Here is a 15,838-nt window from a genome sequence, read left to right as displayed (position 1 = left end):
TTATTATTATTATTTTATATGGCGGGCCCCGCCATATAAAATAATAATAATAATAATCAAACCGTATGCACAGTGTGCATACGGTGCGAATCCATGCGATGTACAACCGCCAGCCCCGTTATTGCACAGCATGGCTGTTATGGCATACGAAATTTTTGTCATAATACTCTGGTCTTCTTAACAGTAACAAACCAAGCTGTTTGCAACACTGTTTTGTGATTTCCGACTTTTGCTACTAACCATAAGTGTAGATATCTGTATACCACCTCAGTACCTCGCTAACACCTAATAAGTAAAGTGGAAAACAAAATAAAGTTTAGATTCGTCAGACATTAGATTCGTTTGTAACTCTGATATGCATCTGGCAACGAATTTGGAGATCATCTTATGAATCCCGTTTCAGAATCTTTCCCGGTCGAGACTATTTAATGGATACAGGTCAAAAGCACCAAGGAATAAATTATCAAACAAATAACAAAAAAATCATCACTGCATGAGAAGAGGTAAATGCGAACACTCTTTGTGAGAATACGACACAAAAAAACCCGGTGATATTAACAGCATAACCAAAGAAAAAATGCAATCCACACAGCTGGTAATGATAAACGAAACCAAAAAGAAACTAGCACCTAACCATAAGCATCGTATCACCATGATTTTCGAACACTGCAACATATTATCGGGATAAATAATCCACTGTGAAGTTTAGCCTGAGCTATACAAGGAAAAAATCGCAATCGCTATTCGGGCAACGACGAGAGGAACGAATTTCCGGCAGCTGTTACGCGCGCACTTCGCTCACAGCTCTTCCGCGACTTCGCCGTTTTTGGAAAAACTCTTTAACAAGGATCATGGAAGCAATGACCACCGCCAAGATGAACTCCGCTGAGCTGACCCAAAAGGTCATGGAGTAGTTTTTCGTTTTTTCGTACAGGAAACCTTAAGACACATTTCAATAAGTTTTGCTGACAAATTTATCGACTAGCGTGTATTTTTATCATACCTCCAAAGGGCGATCCAACCATGGATGCAATTCCACGAACTAACTGCGACTGCCCGAATGCACTGGGCAGCTGGTCCAATCCAATCCGGCTTGTTAAAATAATTGACAGCAACGATATAAATGGCGCTGAAAAAATCTCGTTCTTCATTATACTTACAAAGCCAGAAATTTCTTAGTGAAATCAAGAATTACTCACAAACGAAAAATCCGAATATTCCACAAACCACCGCGAGCGAGTAATAATCCAAACAAGCTGGAATGAAAGCCAAGACGATCGCCACAACGGTAATGGCACAGTTGTGCACGATCAGGGGATCCATGTTGGGCCGGTCGGATAACCAACCCCAGAACAGACGACCAAAGATATTGGTCAACCCGATTGCCGATATGAGTAGGTTGGCTTGATCATTAGAAACTCCTTCAATATTCAGCTTCGCGTAATCAGTAATAAACATAAAGGGGATATAGAAAGCCACCATGCCGAAGAAGCTAGCCAGACTAAAAATGAGGAATACCACGTTGGTGTAGATGCTAAAATCCGACAATTCCTTCAGCGCTTGACGGAGTTCCGGAGGTAGGAAAGATTTCTTTGGTGGTTCTGCCGGGGCCGTTGTCACGATGGTTTCAGTAGTCTTAGTCTGTGAGCGACGCGACACGCCGCTCTGACTGTCCCGTCGGAATGAGTCCAGCTCCAGTTTTTCCTTGGACGCTCGGTCCAAATGCTTCAAGCTTCCCTGCACAACGATATCTTTACGAGCAAATGGTGGAAGAAATTCCACTCGTTTAATCTTGCGGATATCCTGCGAAATGTCCGGCGTGGAGAAATAGTGGCGATGAGTTCCGGCAACAAAGCGATGCTCTACTTTTCCTGCAAGTAGACATCAAAAGTCAACATTTCGTTCCAAAGAGGAAAATCACAAGTAAATCCTGCAGTTCTTTGAAAAAGCAAATCCTGCATCTACTTTTAACAAAACTAAATAAGATCAGACTCTTTAACTCTTTAAACAACCAAACTGAAACAAGTTCAAACAACATGCTTTGCGCTTTAAATTTGTTAACAGTTTCTTCCCTTTCTTTCCCAAATATTCCTTTCCTTACCTTTTTCAACAGTCTGAACGTCGATACCATGTTGCGAATAATATTTCCTCGAATGGACGATCTCCACATCTGTACCCGGTTCCGAATCGCTTCGGTTACGCATTCGTTGTGGTTTCAGGTGTTTCAAGTCCCGGTAATTTGTCGGCTGATTGAGAGAGGAAGTACGGTTTAACGGCGGATTAGCATCTCGAACATACGTTTCCGTCGTCTGTTCCAGAAGAGGTGCTTCCTCGGGTGTCTCGCGCACTTCCACGTTATCGGTAACTTCCACGGCTAACGTTTTCATGAACGCACCAGCAATGCAAACTTGTAGTACCAGTCCGGCTAAGATGAACATGGAGCCAGCCCATCCGTAATAGTCCACCACCCTGCCGATTAAAGGCGGAAACGCGAACGCCCCAACACCAGATCCACATACACAAATTCCCACCGCCAATGCTCTCTTCTTTTCGAAATAATAACACACGCACAGAATGGATGGCGAGTAAATCAAACCAAAACCAATACCTGTCCATTCATACAAACTCTCATTAGAAATGTGTACTCGTATTAAAATTCTCATAATATTATGACACCCGGTTCACCTCCAAGTATTCCAAAAACACCGATCAACGCATTTACACTGGTACAGAAAGCGCTTCCGACAAATGCCGCTGCCGCAATTATTGCACCAGAAAATATTACAACTCGAAAACCGAAGGCATTGGTAAGAGCACTGGAGATAGGTCCTATAAAAACAGCACAGATATGTAACCATCAGTTTCACATTGTGATGTGTTGCGAATTACCCATGCAAAGGTACACTCCGTTGAGTAGTGAGCCGACCAAAGATATTTTATCTTTTCCATCGTGCGGGAACACTTCTGACCAGTCAGTCAGATATATGGCGAAAGAATAGGCGACACCATCCACGATAAAGTTACAAAAGAAGGAGGCAACAACGATAACCTGCAACGTCCAGACTAGATAATTAAGGTACCGGGGACACATGCACGACCTCTTACCCATCCATAGCCACCATCGGGAGCTTTAGGAACCACTTTCTCTGTCACCACTTCTCTTTCTTCATCTGCAAAAATCAGTTGAAAGGTAACGTTTGAGTTAAGCGGCCCAATAAAAGAACCCAAACACGAAGGAAACAAAAGAACTGATCGGGAAAACTGTTGGAAAACCATACATATTTACAAACGTCTACGTCTTCACTGACCAGTGGTCCCTAAGACATTAAAATACCATTTCTAACTTTTTACACCTTTATCTTGCATACTGCGAATTATGCATTATTAATTTTGTATGGCTTTATTGTCTCTACCGGAAGAAGTAAAAAGTAAGCAACTATCTTCTTGACGAAAACTAATAAGTAACTACATAATAAATAAAGTAAGTAATAAGTAACTATTTATTTGACGAAATGTGGGCAAAATTTGGAAACACACACATAATTTGGAAATATTGACATTTGAAGTAGTTTTCATCAATATTATACATCACAGTAGGGGCGGTAACTTGAAGACAAAAATGTCACCGCTTCCTCAGAATACCGTAAACGATGGCCGTCACGGTACGATTTCAACGCTTTTTTAACACAATACCTCAAGCACGAAGGCAGTCTCTAGCGACAGTGCCCTTTCGTCATGAGCATTAGTAAAAACAAATAATACTGCATATCTGAATTCCCGCACGCACGCAACAAACTTTTAAAGCCGAGTTTCAGGAGCCGTCAATTCAAAAACTAGCGTATAACCAGGCCCCACTTTGACTAAATTGCATTTATTATTTATTATTTACCCGATCATCCTGTGGCCAGGAACACACCACCGACCATGTGAATCTGTTGCTTTATACATCCGCAACATACGTATTCCTAAATAATGTAAATTTAAAAAAAACTAATGCTCATTAACTGTTTTATTTATTCCAGACAATTCGTAATCTACACTAGCATTTCTAATTGTCAGTTTTCTCCAACGACATGTCGGCAGGCTGGCATAAATCAGCCACGCAAGAGAGGATTAACACGTATATTAAGCTGGTGCAAAAAAACCAATTTGCAAGACTGCAATAAGCGCAACACAATGCAGATACATATTTTATTTCGGCTTGAAGGCGCAATCGCAATCCGGATGTGAAGACCTCTGCATTTGCAGGCCTGTCATCTATTACGAATTAACCAGATCAGCATTTAAGCTTGTTGAAAAAAGCGCATAGCTACAAGGAACACACGAGATGCCCGTCCAAGCCCTCCTCATACCCTTGAGTGGCCGACTACGACAGTGCAAACGTGTCATTTCCGCCACGTCTTCCCATCAATATCCAAAATATACACTAACAGCGTCATATAAAATCCACTCAAAATTGATTTTCCCCGCGTGTGCACACCCGCCAAAAGCGAGAACTGTATTCCCTGCATCCCGCAATACTTACTAATGGCAAGCCGGCGTATCTCAAGACCAAGGTTTATCTCATGAACGCTCTAAAATACGTACACTCAATCACACCCAGTTTCCTGGTTGTCCTTTTTCGCCGCTATTCACAGTGGTATCAATGCCATCACTAGCAGGCGCCGAAGAGAGGCGGCTTTTGTTTGCTGGGTTACAATTAACGCTTCGCATCCCACCATGTTGACACAGGCCTTTAAAAACAGATTGTATTCCTTTAAACATGGACTACATTAGGTTGTTCCCTTCTGCGTTAACATCCTGCTGCGGCCGCACTCCGACGCAGACAGCATGATGCAACTGATCACAACTCTTGCTCCGATGTTGATCTATTCACCAGTTTTTGTGCTTCTGAACTCGGCAATGAATGGTCGTACTACGCGCGTACCGTAGCCGTATAAACAAGATCGGACTGTTTGTATTTATACTGCGACGCGGATCTTATTCACGATAATAAACCGGCACCTGAGGCATCACTGTAAAAAAGTAATGCAACAGAGGTTAATGCTGCTTGTTTGTCTCGGAGCTCTGAGCTACCGCGCCGTTACTCCCGAATTTGGCCTGGTTCCAGAAATAAAAAAAAACTGTTCAAATATGAGCAAACTAAACAATTTGCTGCAAAACCTGACTGTTGCTTAAAAGTTAACGACAAAAATTTTCACCAGAAAACCCCTGCCAAAAACTCCAAAAATTTTATCGACGGAGCATCTTTTCACTTATTGAACTTTGTGTAATACGATAAGGATCATGAGCGCACTCGGCATAATTATGGCTTTAGGAGTCGTGATCTAATTTTGACTCGCTTGTTAAAAGACCGGCACAAACAAGGCACTTGCCAGGCTAATCGAGCCAATTAACTTCTAGCTGAATTATTCCAAATATTTCAAGGCAAAATTCATGGTACTATTCCATCTCCAGCAATTTTTCTTTTTTATCGCTTCTTGCTTATTCATCCCTGAACTAGTCCGAAAAATGCAACAGTATTTGCACTGAGCTACGATAGAACGAAAAACAACACCGGCAATCTTGCACGTTCAGAAATAGTACGGTGACGCAACCTACGAATATTGCACACGATAATTATTTATACCCTGTCTTTATTTAAACATCTCCCAAGAGACCGCACCGACGCAATTTCCCGCCTCAGCGTGATAGGGAAGTCGCCGTTCACCGTCTGCGTGAAGTGCTTATAGCTTCCACACTGCACCACTCCATTAATCTTATCGAAAATGCAAAAGTCTCCGTCTCAGGAGCATAAATCAAGCCCTGTCTGATTGCATCACAGGTGAATGTATTTCACTAAGCCGCTATTCAGACTCCTTCACAAAAGCCCGCTTTTCAAGCAGAGAATGAAAGGATAACGGCAGATTGTAAAGAAGTGTTCTCCTATTCATGCTTTATAATTAGGCGAACATCTAATCTCAAGAAATAGCAACAGTAAAAATGAATGCTGGGCGGAAAAAATCCCGCCAATTAAACTTCACAACGTCAGAAAATATACCTTTTCGATCGGCAAATTAAAAATAAATATCAATAACAAAATATTCATGAGAACAGCACGATCAGTTAGTGGGGGATTTCGTCAAAAATAAAAGGAAATATCTCTGCACTAAATACGTAATTTCCTGCATAAACGTACCTTGCTCCTTGAGCGGCGCTAGTTCGTGCGCATCAACATCATCCTTGACAATCGTTATTGTTTTGGACCCGATGCCCGTCTCTTTGCTTTTCAGCAGATTCTCCCTGTCGCGTCCATTGGATGCCGGCGTTAATTCCTCCTTATTTGGTTCATATTTTCCTGATACCATTTCCGCTGTTGTCGTCACATCCGTGTGTTAACGGTCGACTGCTGTAAAAACGCAATGACTGTAATCTCGCTCCCGGTTTATCCAAACAAATAAACACGTCAACAACACTCATATCGCAAACAGAACATCATAAAATACAATAAATTCTGCACGTTTTATCAAGCGGCGCATCGGCAAACAAACCTCCAGGAAACAGAATTACGTCGCGTTTTGTACCACAAACGGACCAACCCAGCCACCGTGGCTCTTCAACGGGAACAGTAAACAATGAGAATCAAAACGGGTAAATACTGCCAAACACGAGATCCAATAAAGCAGAACCGATAAAATATTTCGGAAACCACAAACCGTTTGCGGTTGTAGGAACGGAACCTTCGTCAGGAGGAACGTCATCAACCAGACCGAGCAGTATGGTGGAAAAATGGCCGGGAACCAATACAACAGTCGGTGCGTATAAAACTGTTGCCTTTGCGAAATTTGCCAAATGTAGCATCCAGACGAGAGATGCAGGTACGTGTCGGTATGCGCACTGCGCAGCGGCATTTCGATCAGACGTATGGCTACGCCAGCGCGGGAACATCCAATAGCTAATGCACTGCGTGACTAATTCCGTCTTATTTCCGCCCACTCCGCGTGCGTACGGCCATAGACTGTACCCTTACTGTATGGTGTGTCTCCTGATGCCGGCATTTTTGCCCGTACACCGGAACAGCCGCCAGCACAAAAAAAAACTTTTTTTAAACAAAACTCGTTGCAAATTTTGATGCAAACACTGCATGCCATCAAGTCCAACGTATTTTGAAAAGTTTAACACGTAAGTAATGTAAGGTGCGCTAAAATGATCATCATAATATTATTTATTACTTATCTTAACGCAGGTCATAGCAAATTCCATGCATGCCGAGCCCGTTGTAGGAAGACACACGTGACACGACACCTTCTGTGCTTGTTTCCTTCGATACTTGTAGCTCAATCTGAAGATTTACTATGATAGTCGTTTTTCGTATGGCTTTTCCAAAATCAACACAAGCACTACGACGGAAAGGGAAAACATCCAATCGTGAGTCCTACTTCCTCACGCACCATTTTCGACATTTTAGTATCGTTTGCATGAGTTTATGTACCACTGCTCGTCTGCTCCATAGAAAATTTAAAAACAGTAACCGGAAACTTTAAATAACAACCCAGCAACTCTTACAGAAGATAAAAATGGCATAAAAGCCGATAAAAACAAAAATGGAGAGGAAAGCTGTCACGGAAGATCACCATAAGAAACGCACACAACATGAACTACAATTTTCAAGTGTCGGGTTATCAAAAAATTGTACATACAAGAATACAATCAGTACAAAGTGGTGCCAAAACATTTTAGGAACTTGGTGCACGGTCTTGTTTGTCGGGAGAGCGTAGCTGCGTTACCGTAACATGTCCATCAACACTGTAAAACCAATCGAACTGAATTTGTGTAAATCGCGTACCAATGTTTTTTAAACGGCGCAAATACCGCCGAAAGGGTAGCAAAAAAAACTTACGGATAGATTCGGATGCTGTCTTCTCCCGATGTCTCGCTTTTGATAGATTCGTTCAAATTCGATGTATCCGGCGACCGCATACCGGAATTGTTTATGTTTCGGGCATAAACATGGTTATTGATACTGATTCCAGATTCAGGGGAACTTTTGTTCAAAGAACGTAGCCTCGGACTATTGGATGTGTGGCTTAACGGACTGTGCGGTGGTCGCGGGGTTTCCGCTAACCGCATATTATCAGGAATATCAATCGCGCACAGCGGCTCCATAACATTTCGCGCCGTCAGAGTAAACCTCTGAAATTCACTAGGAGATTTCTGATAGAATCCCTGTCCGGTTTTGGTAAAGGTCAAAGTCGTTATACCGCTGTAAAGGCAATTCAGACCGATAAGAACCTTGCTGTTATCACTGCTATCATTATAGACTCACTGGATATTTTCCCGCTTTATGCATTCTTGCTTAAGGAGTCGCTGAAGACTAGGAAGACTGAATATGTGAATATCGCCTTGATTGGTCAAACAGGCCAAGCAATACTCTCGCATTGTCGGATCATCGTCTACAATAAATCCAGTAAACAACACATAAAAATATATATAGAATAAGCACCAAAATTTTTAAAAACTACAACATACCCGATCTGCTGGCGAATCTAACAATGCGAACTTTCCTGATTAAAGCTCCTTCGCTCGCAGTCAACTTGAATTTCGTGTACGGTTTCAGACTAGGCAAATGAAATATCTGCGAAGAAAAATGTCATGTTACCTGTGCGCCGCATAAGTGTTAACACTCTCACCTTAAACTGTTCTTCGGAACATATCACGACTTTTTGACTCGATTCAATACTACTGTCCTTGCTCGATGGCTTCTCATTAACCGGACATCCATGTGCGTCGATAGCAGCAACGTGCACAACCGGTGCATGATGCTGCAACTGAATCTCTTTGCTTAAACTAGCATGGACTTCCTCCTCTCGTCTGTTTTCCGCCAACGGTAACACGAGTGTATAAATTAGCACTCCGCCACTGTTTGTTCCAACCCAAAACGTCGGAGAACTAACAACATCTAAGAAAAATTCAAATAGATATGTTTTCGTAGGTTTTTATGACAGTTTCAATATCAAGGAAACTTACTATTCAAAATATAGCATGACACCAATTGTAAACAGCGGACCACAGAAGCCATTTCATTGTCAACTGCGCGGGCTTCGATCTCCCGTTCCACGGGGCGGGTTTCGATGTGAGCTGTCACATCTCGAGAAGGACTGGCCCTAAAGCCCCAAACAAAGAATATTAAAATTACGATTGTATAACCTGATTTCCCTTTAAACCAGCAAAATTTTAATACACCGTAATTTTTTGAACGTCGAACATTTAAAGAGCGAAAAAACAGAACCCACTTGTCGCCATCCGGTCCACGTTTGATTGCCATTTGCGACCGGCCCCGTCGCATGCGTCGAAAGGATTCCCGTAAGGATTTTTTAAACGACTTCCTTCTGGTCATTGACGGGTCCAACCCGTTAACACTCTCCAGATTCTGGAGTGTACAGCGTGTTACAACCGCCTTCCATCGATTATAATCCAACAAAACAAACCCATGCGCCGTACCGGCGCCAAATCTACAACAAAAACAGTAAAACCATCCTATCGAAGTGCGCCAAACAGAATGTTAAAAAACAGAATCTTACAGCTGCCATTCGGACTGAAGCGTCAGCGCAGTACAAGCTGCTGGTGGCATGATTTGAACCACTGTATGGGGCTGAAATCCGCTTTCGGACTTAATGACGGAAGTTTTCAGTTTCAGCGGACTATGTCCTTTCCATACAAAGCCGTCTCGATCGCCGACCAAATTCACCGTTACATGCTACAAATAAAACAGCATATCCTAAAGATATCGACACATAGAAATCTTTGAAATTACGATGTTCAGTATGCTTACATCCATAGTTTTCCCAGCCTTAGGGATCTTTTTAAAATCGAAAACAACAATCTGTCCTGATGTCCCAGCCACTAGCAAAACGTTTGTTTTCATACAAAATTCCACCTTCTGCACTGCTAACCGCGGATCATCACTGAACGGATCGAAACTTCCTGTCTTCCTGAACGGCGGCCATTCTTCGGCTTCTTCTTCTTCAGCCGGAGCAATTTCTTCATCGTCACCATCCATATCATCCGTTTTAAATAAATTTGCCGTTTTCAGTGTGTATAATATTCTCAGATGGTTTCCCGATACATCCCAGAAGCGGACTGAACCATCTTCGTGTCCAGTTAGAAAAATATCCCGGTTCTCATTGCTCTCTTTGTACGTATGTCCGCCTGATATTGGCCAAGGTTTGCTGGAGAAATGTCCTCGTTCTTGCTGGCGACCAGCATGCGTTAAAGCATCCCAAAACTCCTCTGATACGCTGCTGACATGATGTGAGCATGTTATAGACGAGGAATGCATAACGAACAAATAAGGCAACTGAAATATTGGCCACTTTTCCGTTGTGAGATCGACGGCTATCAGTTCTTCCTCCAGAAGAACTACCAGTGCCTCGGGATTCGCAGTATCTGCACAATAAAGTAGTGAAAACTGGGAAGGGTGGCAACTAGTACTAGTACCGCTATAGTACCGGTCTGCTTATTTTTGAGAAACAAAAGTACGGTAATACTATAAACCATCATTATTCACCTGATACCCCGCTGGAATCAACAGTAAAAAAATCCACCACTCGGGAGGTAAAATCAAATACAACATGGTTATCTCCCTGCATAACGGTGACCGTTTGGTGGTCTCCATAGCGCGATCTCGGCATGCCGCCCGAGAACACAATAAAAGGATGAGATCCTCCGGATGTCTTCCAGAGTAACTTTGGTATGGGTTTACATGGGAAAGGCCCGTATGGAAAATTGGGCTTTTCCGCCGGTTCCGACATTCGCGGGTCCCATGCAATATAGCTGCCATCGTTGTGAGAAGAATAAAAGCGAGCACCGTCGCTAGACCAAGATAATGATTCCAGTTGCTGTGAAGAAAATTGCAACTCAATTGAAATCAAAACCAAAATCGAGTCTAAAATCTAGCTGTATTAAACCCAAAGTGTACAAGACAAATGCTAATAAAAGGTAATTATGTTGGCTTTATCTCGACTGCTTCTGAAAAAATGACAAGGACGTACGAATTACCTGACCAGCCCAGAAGGAACGGACAGCCTTTTGCTCCTTGAAATCCCAGATAACCATAAGGCCTTTGTTATAACCGATCAGCAACTAAAACAAATACCACATAAAAATTCCGCTTATTCGTCTTATCCGTTTGCAAATTACGCGTACCTGGTCACAGTTGACAGGGTTTTCCGCAAGCGCCTCCACAGCGCCCGGAGAGGCTCTTGATGGGCTGGCGGAACTGCAATGCCGGACAATTCATGTTGCAACGAACAAAGAGACGGCGGTTAGTATAACAGATAAAAAACCCACTTTTGAGTAGCATTATCAATATAAATTGTCGATGCTTCGGTGAATTCGAACGTATTGTAATTAAGAACGTGCACGTTGCCGCCTTCCGTGCCAATGTACAGCTGATCGCCAACGGACGCCAAACAAACTGTCGAAATCTTTTTCGACCTGTAATAAAAAAACCACAAGTCAAAAAACAAAAATATTCATAAAAACGAAGCTAATTTTAGCTGAGTAACGAAGTAAGAGAAGAACTTGTCCGAGCCGTAATCTAGTGTTCTAATTTCTTTTTCGACAGAATTACGGATCAACTGACCTTCCTTCTAATTTAACATTGTTAATGCACTCCACAAAGATGCTCTTGTCTCGGCTAGCAATCTCCCACAGATAAACTGTGTTATCCTCACAAATGCTGACAAATCGACCCTGAAAAAAAAGCAAACAGTAAATGACGCATCACCGGTAAAGTAACTTAAAAACTCGTCGAGTGAATAATAGATTATGGTACCAACCTGATTAGGTAGGAAGACAATGTGATTTACAACGATATCCGTCTCATGCTGTGCATAACATTCGACACCAGGAGAACCGTATCTGTAAGTTCAACATCCACCATTACAACCAGTTCGCGCAGTATGCAAAGTTGCAAACGATGGATCAAGCGCTTTCACGAATAAAAACGGTGATGTGACGCATTAATTATGCATAAAATAGCACAAATTGCCGTGGTCGGTTTCATCTGGTCATCTGATGTGCTCAACGACAGTAAACAATTAATCACAAATGAATTCACATACGCCAATGTCGGAGATTTCTGATTAATGATATTAAATGAACTTATGTCGTACCACAAACATGCGTGCAATCTGTATTCGAACATCGTGAGTTGATTGACGACTGAATTGCCCAGAGACGTGATAAACATGAATACAGACGATGTCATATACTCACAGTTTTCGCTTGAATGACCAGGTTTGTAGATCATAAATAGAATAATACTATAAGAAGTTTTTAGAATGCGTAAGCAAAAACCAAAATGGGAACGAAAAATTCTATCACAGGAATTTCACATCGGTGTGCCAAATCCACACATAACATTCCACAAGCATCAGATTTTTCAAAACGTTAAAAGTATAAGCGCAAAACAAAATTATATTTTTCAACAATGAGGCCACCGATTAACCGTAGCCGAAAGCATTCTTTGAGTTTGGACAGTGTTAAAGAAAATCAAAGAACATTAACCAAACAAAATACCGCAACAAATCCCCTCCATTCTTTGCGAATGGAATACGACCGCAAATTGACAGTCATCTACGCCATACGCTTTTGAAGCAACTGAATTGAATGCCCAGCATTATACATTAAAGCAGCAACTTTACTTTGGAAGAAAAAATCTAAAATAGCCGACTAAAAATTCTGGAAAGCAGAAATGACTAAGGATCTTATTTTCAATTTCCCATGAAACCATGTATCAACAAAAACCACTATCACGCTAATCTTCACTGCGCCATAAACCTTTTATAACAGTACAAACGAAGAGAGTGCCATGCAGCGAAAGACAAACAAGAACCGAATTTTACGACTCAAACTTACATTTTTATACTCCCACTCTGCGTTCCAATCGCAATGATTCTGAGCTTCGGATCATAAGCCAACGCCGACGGTCGGTTAGGGAATCCGTGCTGCACAGTCTGAAAATTGAAGACCGTTCGCAGTTTAATATCCCGATTAAATGATAACTGCAGATAAATGGTTTTGGACATGGGCATTTTTCTTGTAATCAACAAAACTTTTCCTTCGGTGCAACGGCGAGTAGTGCGACCCAGCAGAAGCTAGGCTACTGTTTACGCCATCTTATGCCAAGGTCTGTAACTTCTGTGCAATGCACAACGCTTCACCTCACTGCTCGTCAAAAGCAGCCAGTGTAGAATTTCGGTGATCTTGGCAAAATGCACCATTATGATTCATTAGCTTGTCCATTTTGTTAAACACACATGCACAGGTAGCATGCGGACCTAATCGCAGCATGGTGTTGCACAACGGCCGATTGCTAATGCATCGCTGAATTCGTGTTGGAGTAGCACAAAAAACAACCACTCTGGCACCATTTAAAGCGCACTGACGTCACGCATACGAAATCCAACAGTAGAAAACAATAATCATAGCCTTTTCGATAATCCGAAAACAAATCACCAATTCATAAACTAAGTACCGGTAGGGTGTCACGATTAAGCACAAAACATGAAAGTGAGTGGTATTGACTTTTTGACTATGTCACTAAAATTATTGGATAATCTGTTTACCAAATAAAACCAAAAATAATAATGGTGTAACTTAAGTAATAATATTATTAATCACACTTATAAGAACTATCTGTAAAAGTAGAGGCCTTTTTGTTTCGTGCAACTCTCTGTGATTCGGTTTCTCATATTTCTACAATCCGAATCAAATTCAAACGGTATTTACAAGCTGTCATTTGAGATTCAGCTAGTCGACCAAACAAATTATTCAAGGCACGAAATTCGATGATTGTGTTTTGGTTGCTTAATTAACATACCCTTTTGTACTGGAGCATTTGCTGCAGTCCTTTTTGCCGGACATCCTGATCCACAGAATGGCTTTTGCCACGGAGTTTTTTCCACAAAGTATCCATCCCATCAATAAACCATGCAAACGAGCAACCGTATAACCGCTGGAGATTTAACCAGTATTATTCCTGCAAATATAAATCACATAACAAAATTAGATTGCATCACCGCATAAATCCATCTCACCACAAAAACCGTATTCTGATCAAATAAAATAACTTGCAAAAATAAAAATAATTCATCATTTCTCAAGAACGAAACAACAGGCAAATATTTATCTCAACTTCGGGAATTGACCTGCGATCCGCACCTCGAAGATAAACACTCTTCAGCGCTCACAGACCGATCGGATGTTAATCAACGCAATTATGAAAATTCAGAGACAGGCAAAATAAACGCCAACATCAAGTTGTCCCAGCCGAACGGTACGTTTATTACCTGTGGTACAACGGTTATGCAACAGCTTAAAACAACATAATTTTACAACCGTCTCGCTGTTTAAACTAGTAGTGTCGGAAAACACGAACGCGGCACGGAAAATCTGGCTGGGCTTTTAACAAGGGGATGATTAATACAAAGTACAAAGCAATTGACCGCATAAGAGATGAGCAATGCAGACGAACGGCTGATCTGACACGAACCTATCGATATCGATTCGTACGACATTCTACGGAAACCATCATCGAGAGGCTGGTTACCTCCACAATTTAATTGGACCCATGACACACTCACCTTGCTAGGTAGATGACTCACTAAACCAGTAAAAAATAGTGATACGCGCACTTTAGAATCTGGCAAGGAAAAAAATATAACTATCTACACCTTGTATTGGGTTGCACTTCTGGAATCCGAGCACCGAACCGACAGAAAATAATAAAATTAATAACAAAAATGTAACAGCAATTAGGATGGAGAAACGCGTCATCATCAAACCAGCTGAAAGTAATTCGAACTATTTTAAGCTGATCTGCATATAAAATTCAGTATCACATACAGGTAAAATATCAAACTTCAAAAAAATCAAAACAATTCATCACGGTTACGATTGCACTCAAATAATGACTCAATACTCATCAACGCCAAGAATATGTATTCGTACCGTACTAACAAAGTTGTAAAGCTTACGCGATTAACCGCATAATTTAGGATTAGTTAAAGTAGATTGCAATAAACAATTATTTACCGTAAATTATTAAAATAAAGTTATTAACATTTTAAAGATTCATATTTCAATTTTCAAATTATACGATAATACGAGTCAGTACTTATGAATCAAATCTCTGAAATCTCCCTAAAATAACGATTCCTAAGAACCCCTACTGAGCTAACTACAGAGTACGCCACGCGTAACCGTAATGCTGCAGCTTTTGTAAAGTTAATTTCTTTCGATCGTAATGGTAAAAATTGTAAAATATCTTTATGCAGGCTCCGAAAAAAATGGACATATTCGCACCTGGTCACAAACACAATGACAGTTGAAATCCCGCAGACAGACTGGTTCCAGTTGCAAAAGAAATCATGAAATGCGCTGAACTCAGTTATGGAACCTGGAAACAAGCTGCATGTGTAAATCATGAATCAAAGCCCCAAAAACATGACAAAACGGAGACATGTTCCACGAAAAATTCCAGAGCAATTCAAAAACAAACGGATAACGCTATCCCAAAATCGCCATTTGCAAATCATAGGGCTCAGTGTATATGAAGAACCGATGATAAATTACGGGACAACTATGCTGGGGGAACTCAAGAGCAGAAACTCAGAACCGCAGTAAATTTCGGGTACTGCTAAACATCACTATCATTAAATAGCCCAAAATAAATTCAGTTTTATACAGAACACCTGGGTTTTAACTTGTACTCTTGTCTCCAAATGATATGATTTGAAATTTGATGGTAAATCTGGGAAAATTTGTTTTTTAACTCTGCCTGCGGGAGATTATA

At 41.3% G+C, this 15,838-nt stretch overlaps 2 protein-coding genes across 6 annotated transcripts; both read right to left on the bottom strand.

Moving 5' to 3' along the window:
- Positions 1-413: 413 nt before the first annotated feature.
- On the bottom strand, positions 414-6,842 carry LOC129588539 (monocarboxylate transporter 12-like). 2 transcript variants are annotated; one of them, XM_055482807.1, is made up of 9 exons: positions 6,531-6,842; positions 6,179-6,388; positions 3,106-3,170; positions 2,890-3,049; positions 2,686-2,829; positions 2,102-2,608; positions 1,200-1,871; positions 1,004-1,129; positions 414-939 (listed from the first exon to the last, which is right to left on the bottom strand). In XM_055482807.1, the coding sequence occupies exons 2-9, from the start codon at positions 6,345-6,347 to the stop codon at positions 782-784; spliced, it is 2,001 nt and encodes a 666-aa protein (XP_055338782.1). In that variant the 5' UTR covers positions 6,348-6,388; positions 6,531-6,842; the 3' UTR covers positions 414-781. The 2 variants fall into 2 exon arrangements, with proteins under 2 accessions (XP_055338782.1, XP_055338783.1); XM_055482808.1 differs by having other exon boundaries at positions 6,696-6,833.
- Positions 6,843-7,449: 607 nt separating this feature from the next.
- LOC129588486 (lethal(2) giant larvae protein homolog 1-like) lies at positions 7,450-15,826 on the bottom strand. Of its 4 annotated transcripts, XM_055482693.1 has the most exons (19): positions 15,738-15,813; positions 15,349-15,442; positions 13,865-14,023; positions 12,901-12,998; positions 11,820-11,901; positions 11,624-11,733; positions 11,329-11,475; positions 11,185-11,257; positions 11,038-11,121; positions 10,547-10,877; positions 9,812-10,425; positions 9,561-9,736; positions 9,273-9,491; positions 9,007-9,143; positions 8,670-8,938; positions 8,509-8,614; positions 8,306-8,432; positions 7,880-8,242; positions 7,450-7,785 (listed from the first exon to the last, which is right to left on the bottom strand). In XM_055482693.1, the coding sequence occupies exons 3-19, from the start codon at positions 13,958-13,960 to the stop codon at positions 7,716-7,718; spliced, it is 3,102 nt and encodes a 1,033-aa protein (XP_055338668.1). In that variant the 5' UTR covers positions 13,961-14,023; positions 15,349-15,442; positions 15,738-15,813; the 3' UTR covers positions 7,450-7,715. The 4 variants fall into 4 exon arrangements, with proteins under 4 accessions (XP_055338668.1, XP_055338667.1, XP_055338671.1 ...); XM_055482692.1 differs by having other exon boundaries at positions 15,349-15,826; XM_055482696.1 differs by lacking the exons at positions 15,349-15,442; positions 15,738-15,813 and adding an exon at positions 14,193-14,413.
- Between the last annotated feature and the right edge of the window lie 12 nt (positions 15,827-15,838).

Source organism: Paramacrobiotus metropolitanus, unplaced genomic scaffold (genome assembly GCF_019649055.1).
Source record: "Paramacrobiotus metropolitanus isolate TYO unplaced genomic scaffold, Prichtersi_v1.0 Parri_scaffold0000030, whole genome shotgun sequence".
In the NCBI taxonomy this organism is placed as follows: Eukaryota; Metazoa; Tardigrada; class Eutardigrada; order Parachela; family Macrobiotidae; genus Paramacrobiotus; species Paramacrobiotus metropolitanus.
The sequence above is the reverse complement of the archived record's forward strand: the minus strand, read 5'-3'. Positions and strand labels throughout refer to the sequence as shown.

Excerpts from the sequence above, each read along its gene's own strand:
- LOC129588539 (XM_055482807.1), bottom strand. The coding sequence starts at position 6,347 with ATGGTATCAGGAAAATATGAACCAAATAAGGAGGAATTAACGCCGGCA. Across the intron at positions 3,050-3,105 it reads CCGATGGTGGCTATGGATGG|GTTATCGTTGTTGCCTCCTT; the intron begins GTAAGAGGTCGT and ends TGGACGTTGCAG. Across the intron at positions 2,609-2,685 it reads TGTTTTTGGAATACTTGGAG|GTATTGGTTTTGGTTTGATT; the intron begins GTGAACCGGGTG and ends ATGAATGGACAG.
- LOC129588486 (XM_055482692.1), bottom strand. The coding sequence starts at position 13,960 with ATGGATACTTTGTGGAAAAAACTCCGTGGCAAAAGCCATTCTGTGGAT. Across the intron at positions 10,426-10,546 it reads TGATTCCAGCGGGGTATCAG|ATACTGCGAATCCCGAGGCA; the intron begins GTGAATAATGAT and ends TTTATTGTGCAG. Across the intron at positions 8,939-9,006 it reads GTCATGCTATATTTTGAATA|ATGTTGTTAGTTCTCCGACG; the intron begins GTAAGTTTCCTT and ends AATTTTTCTTAG.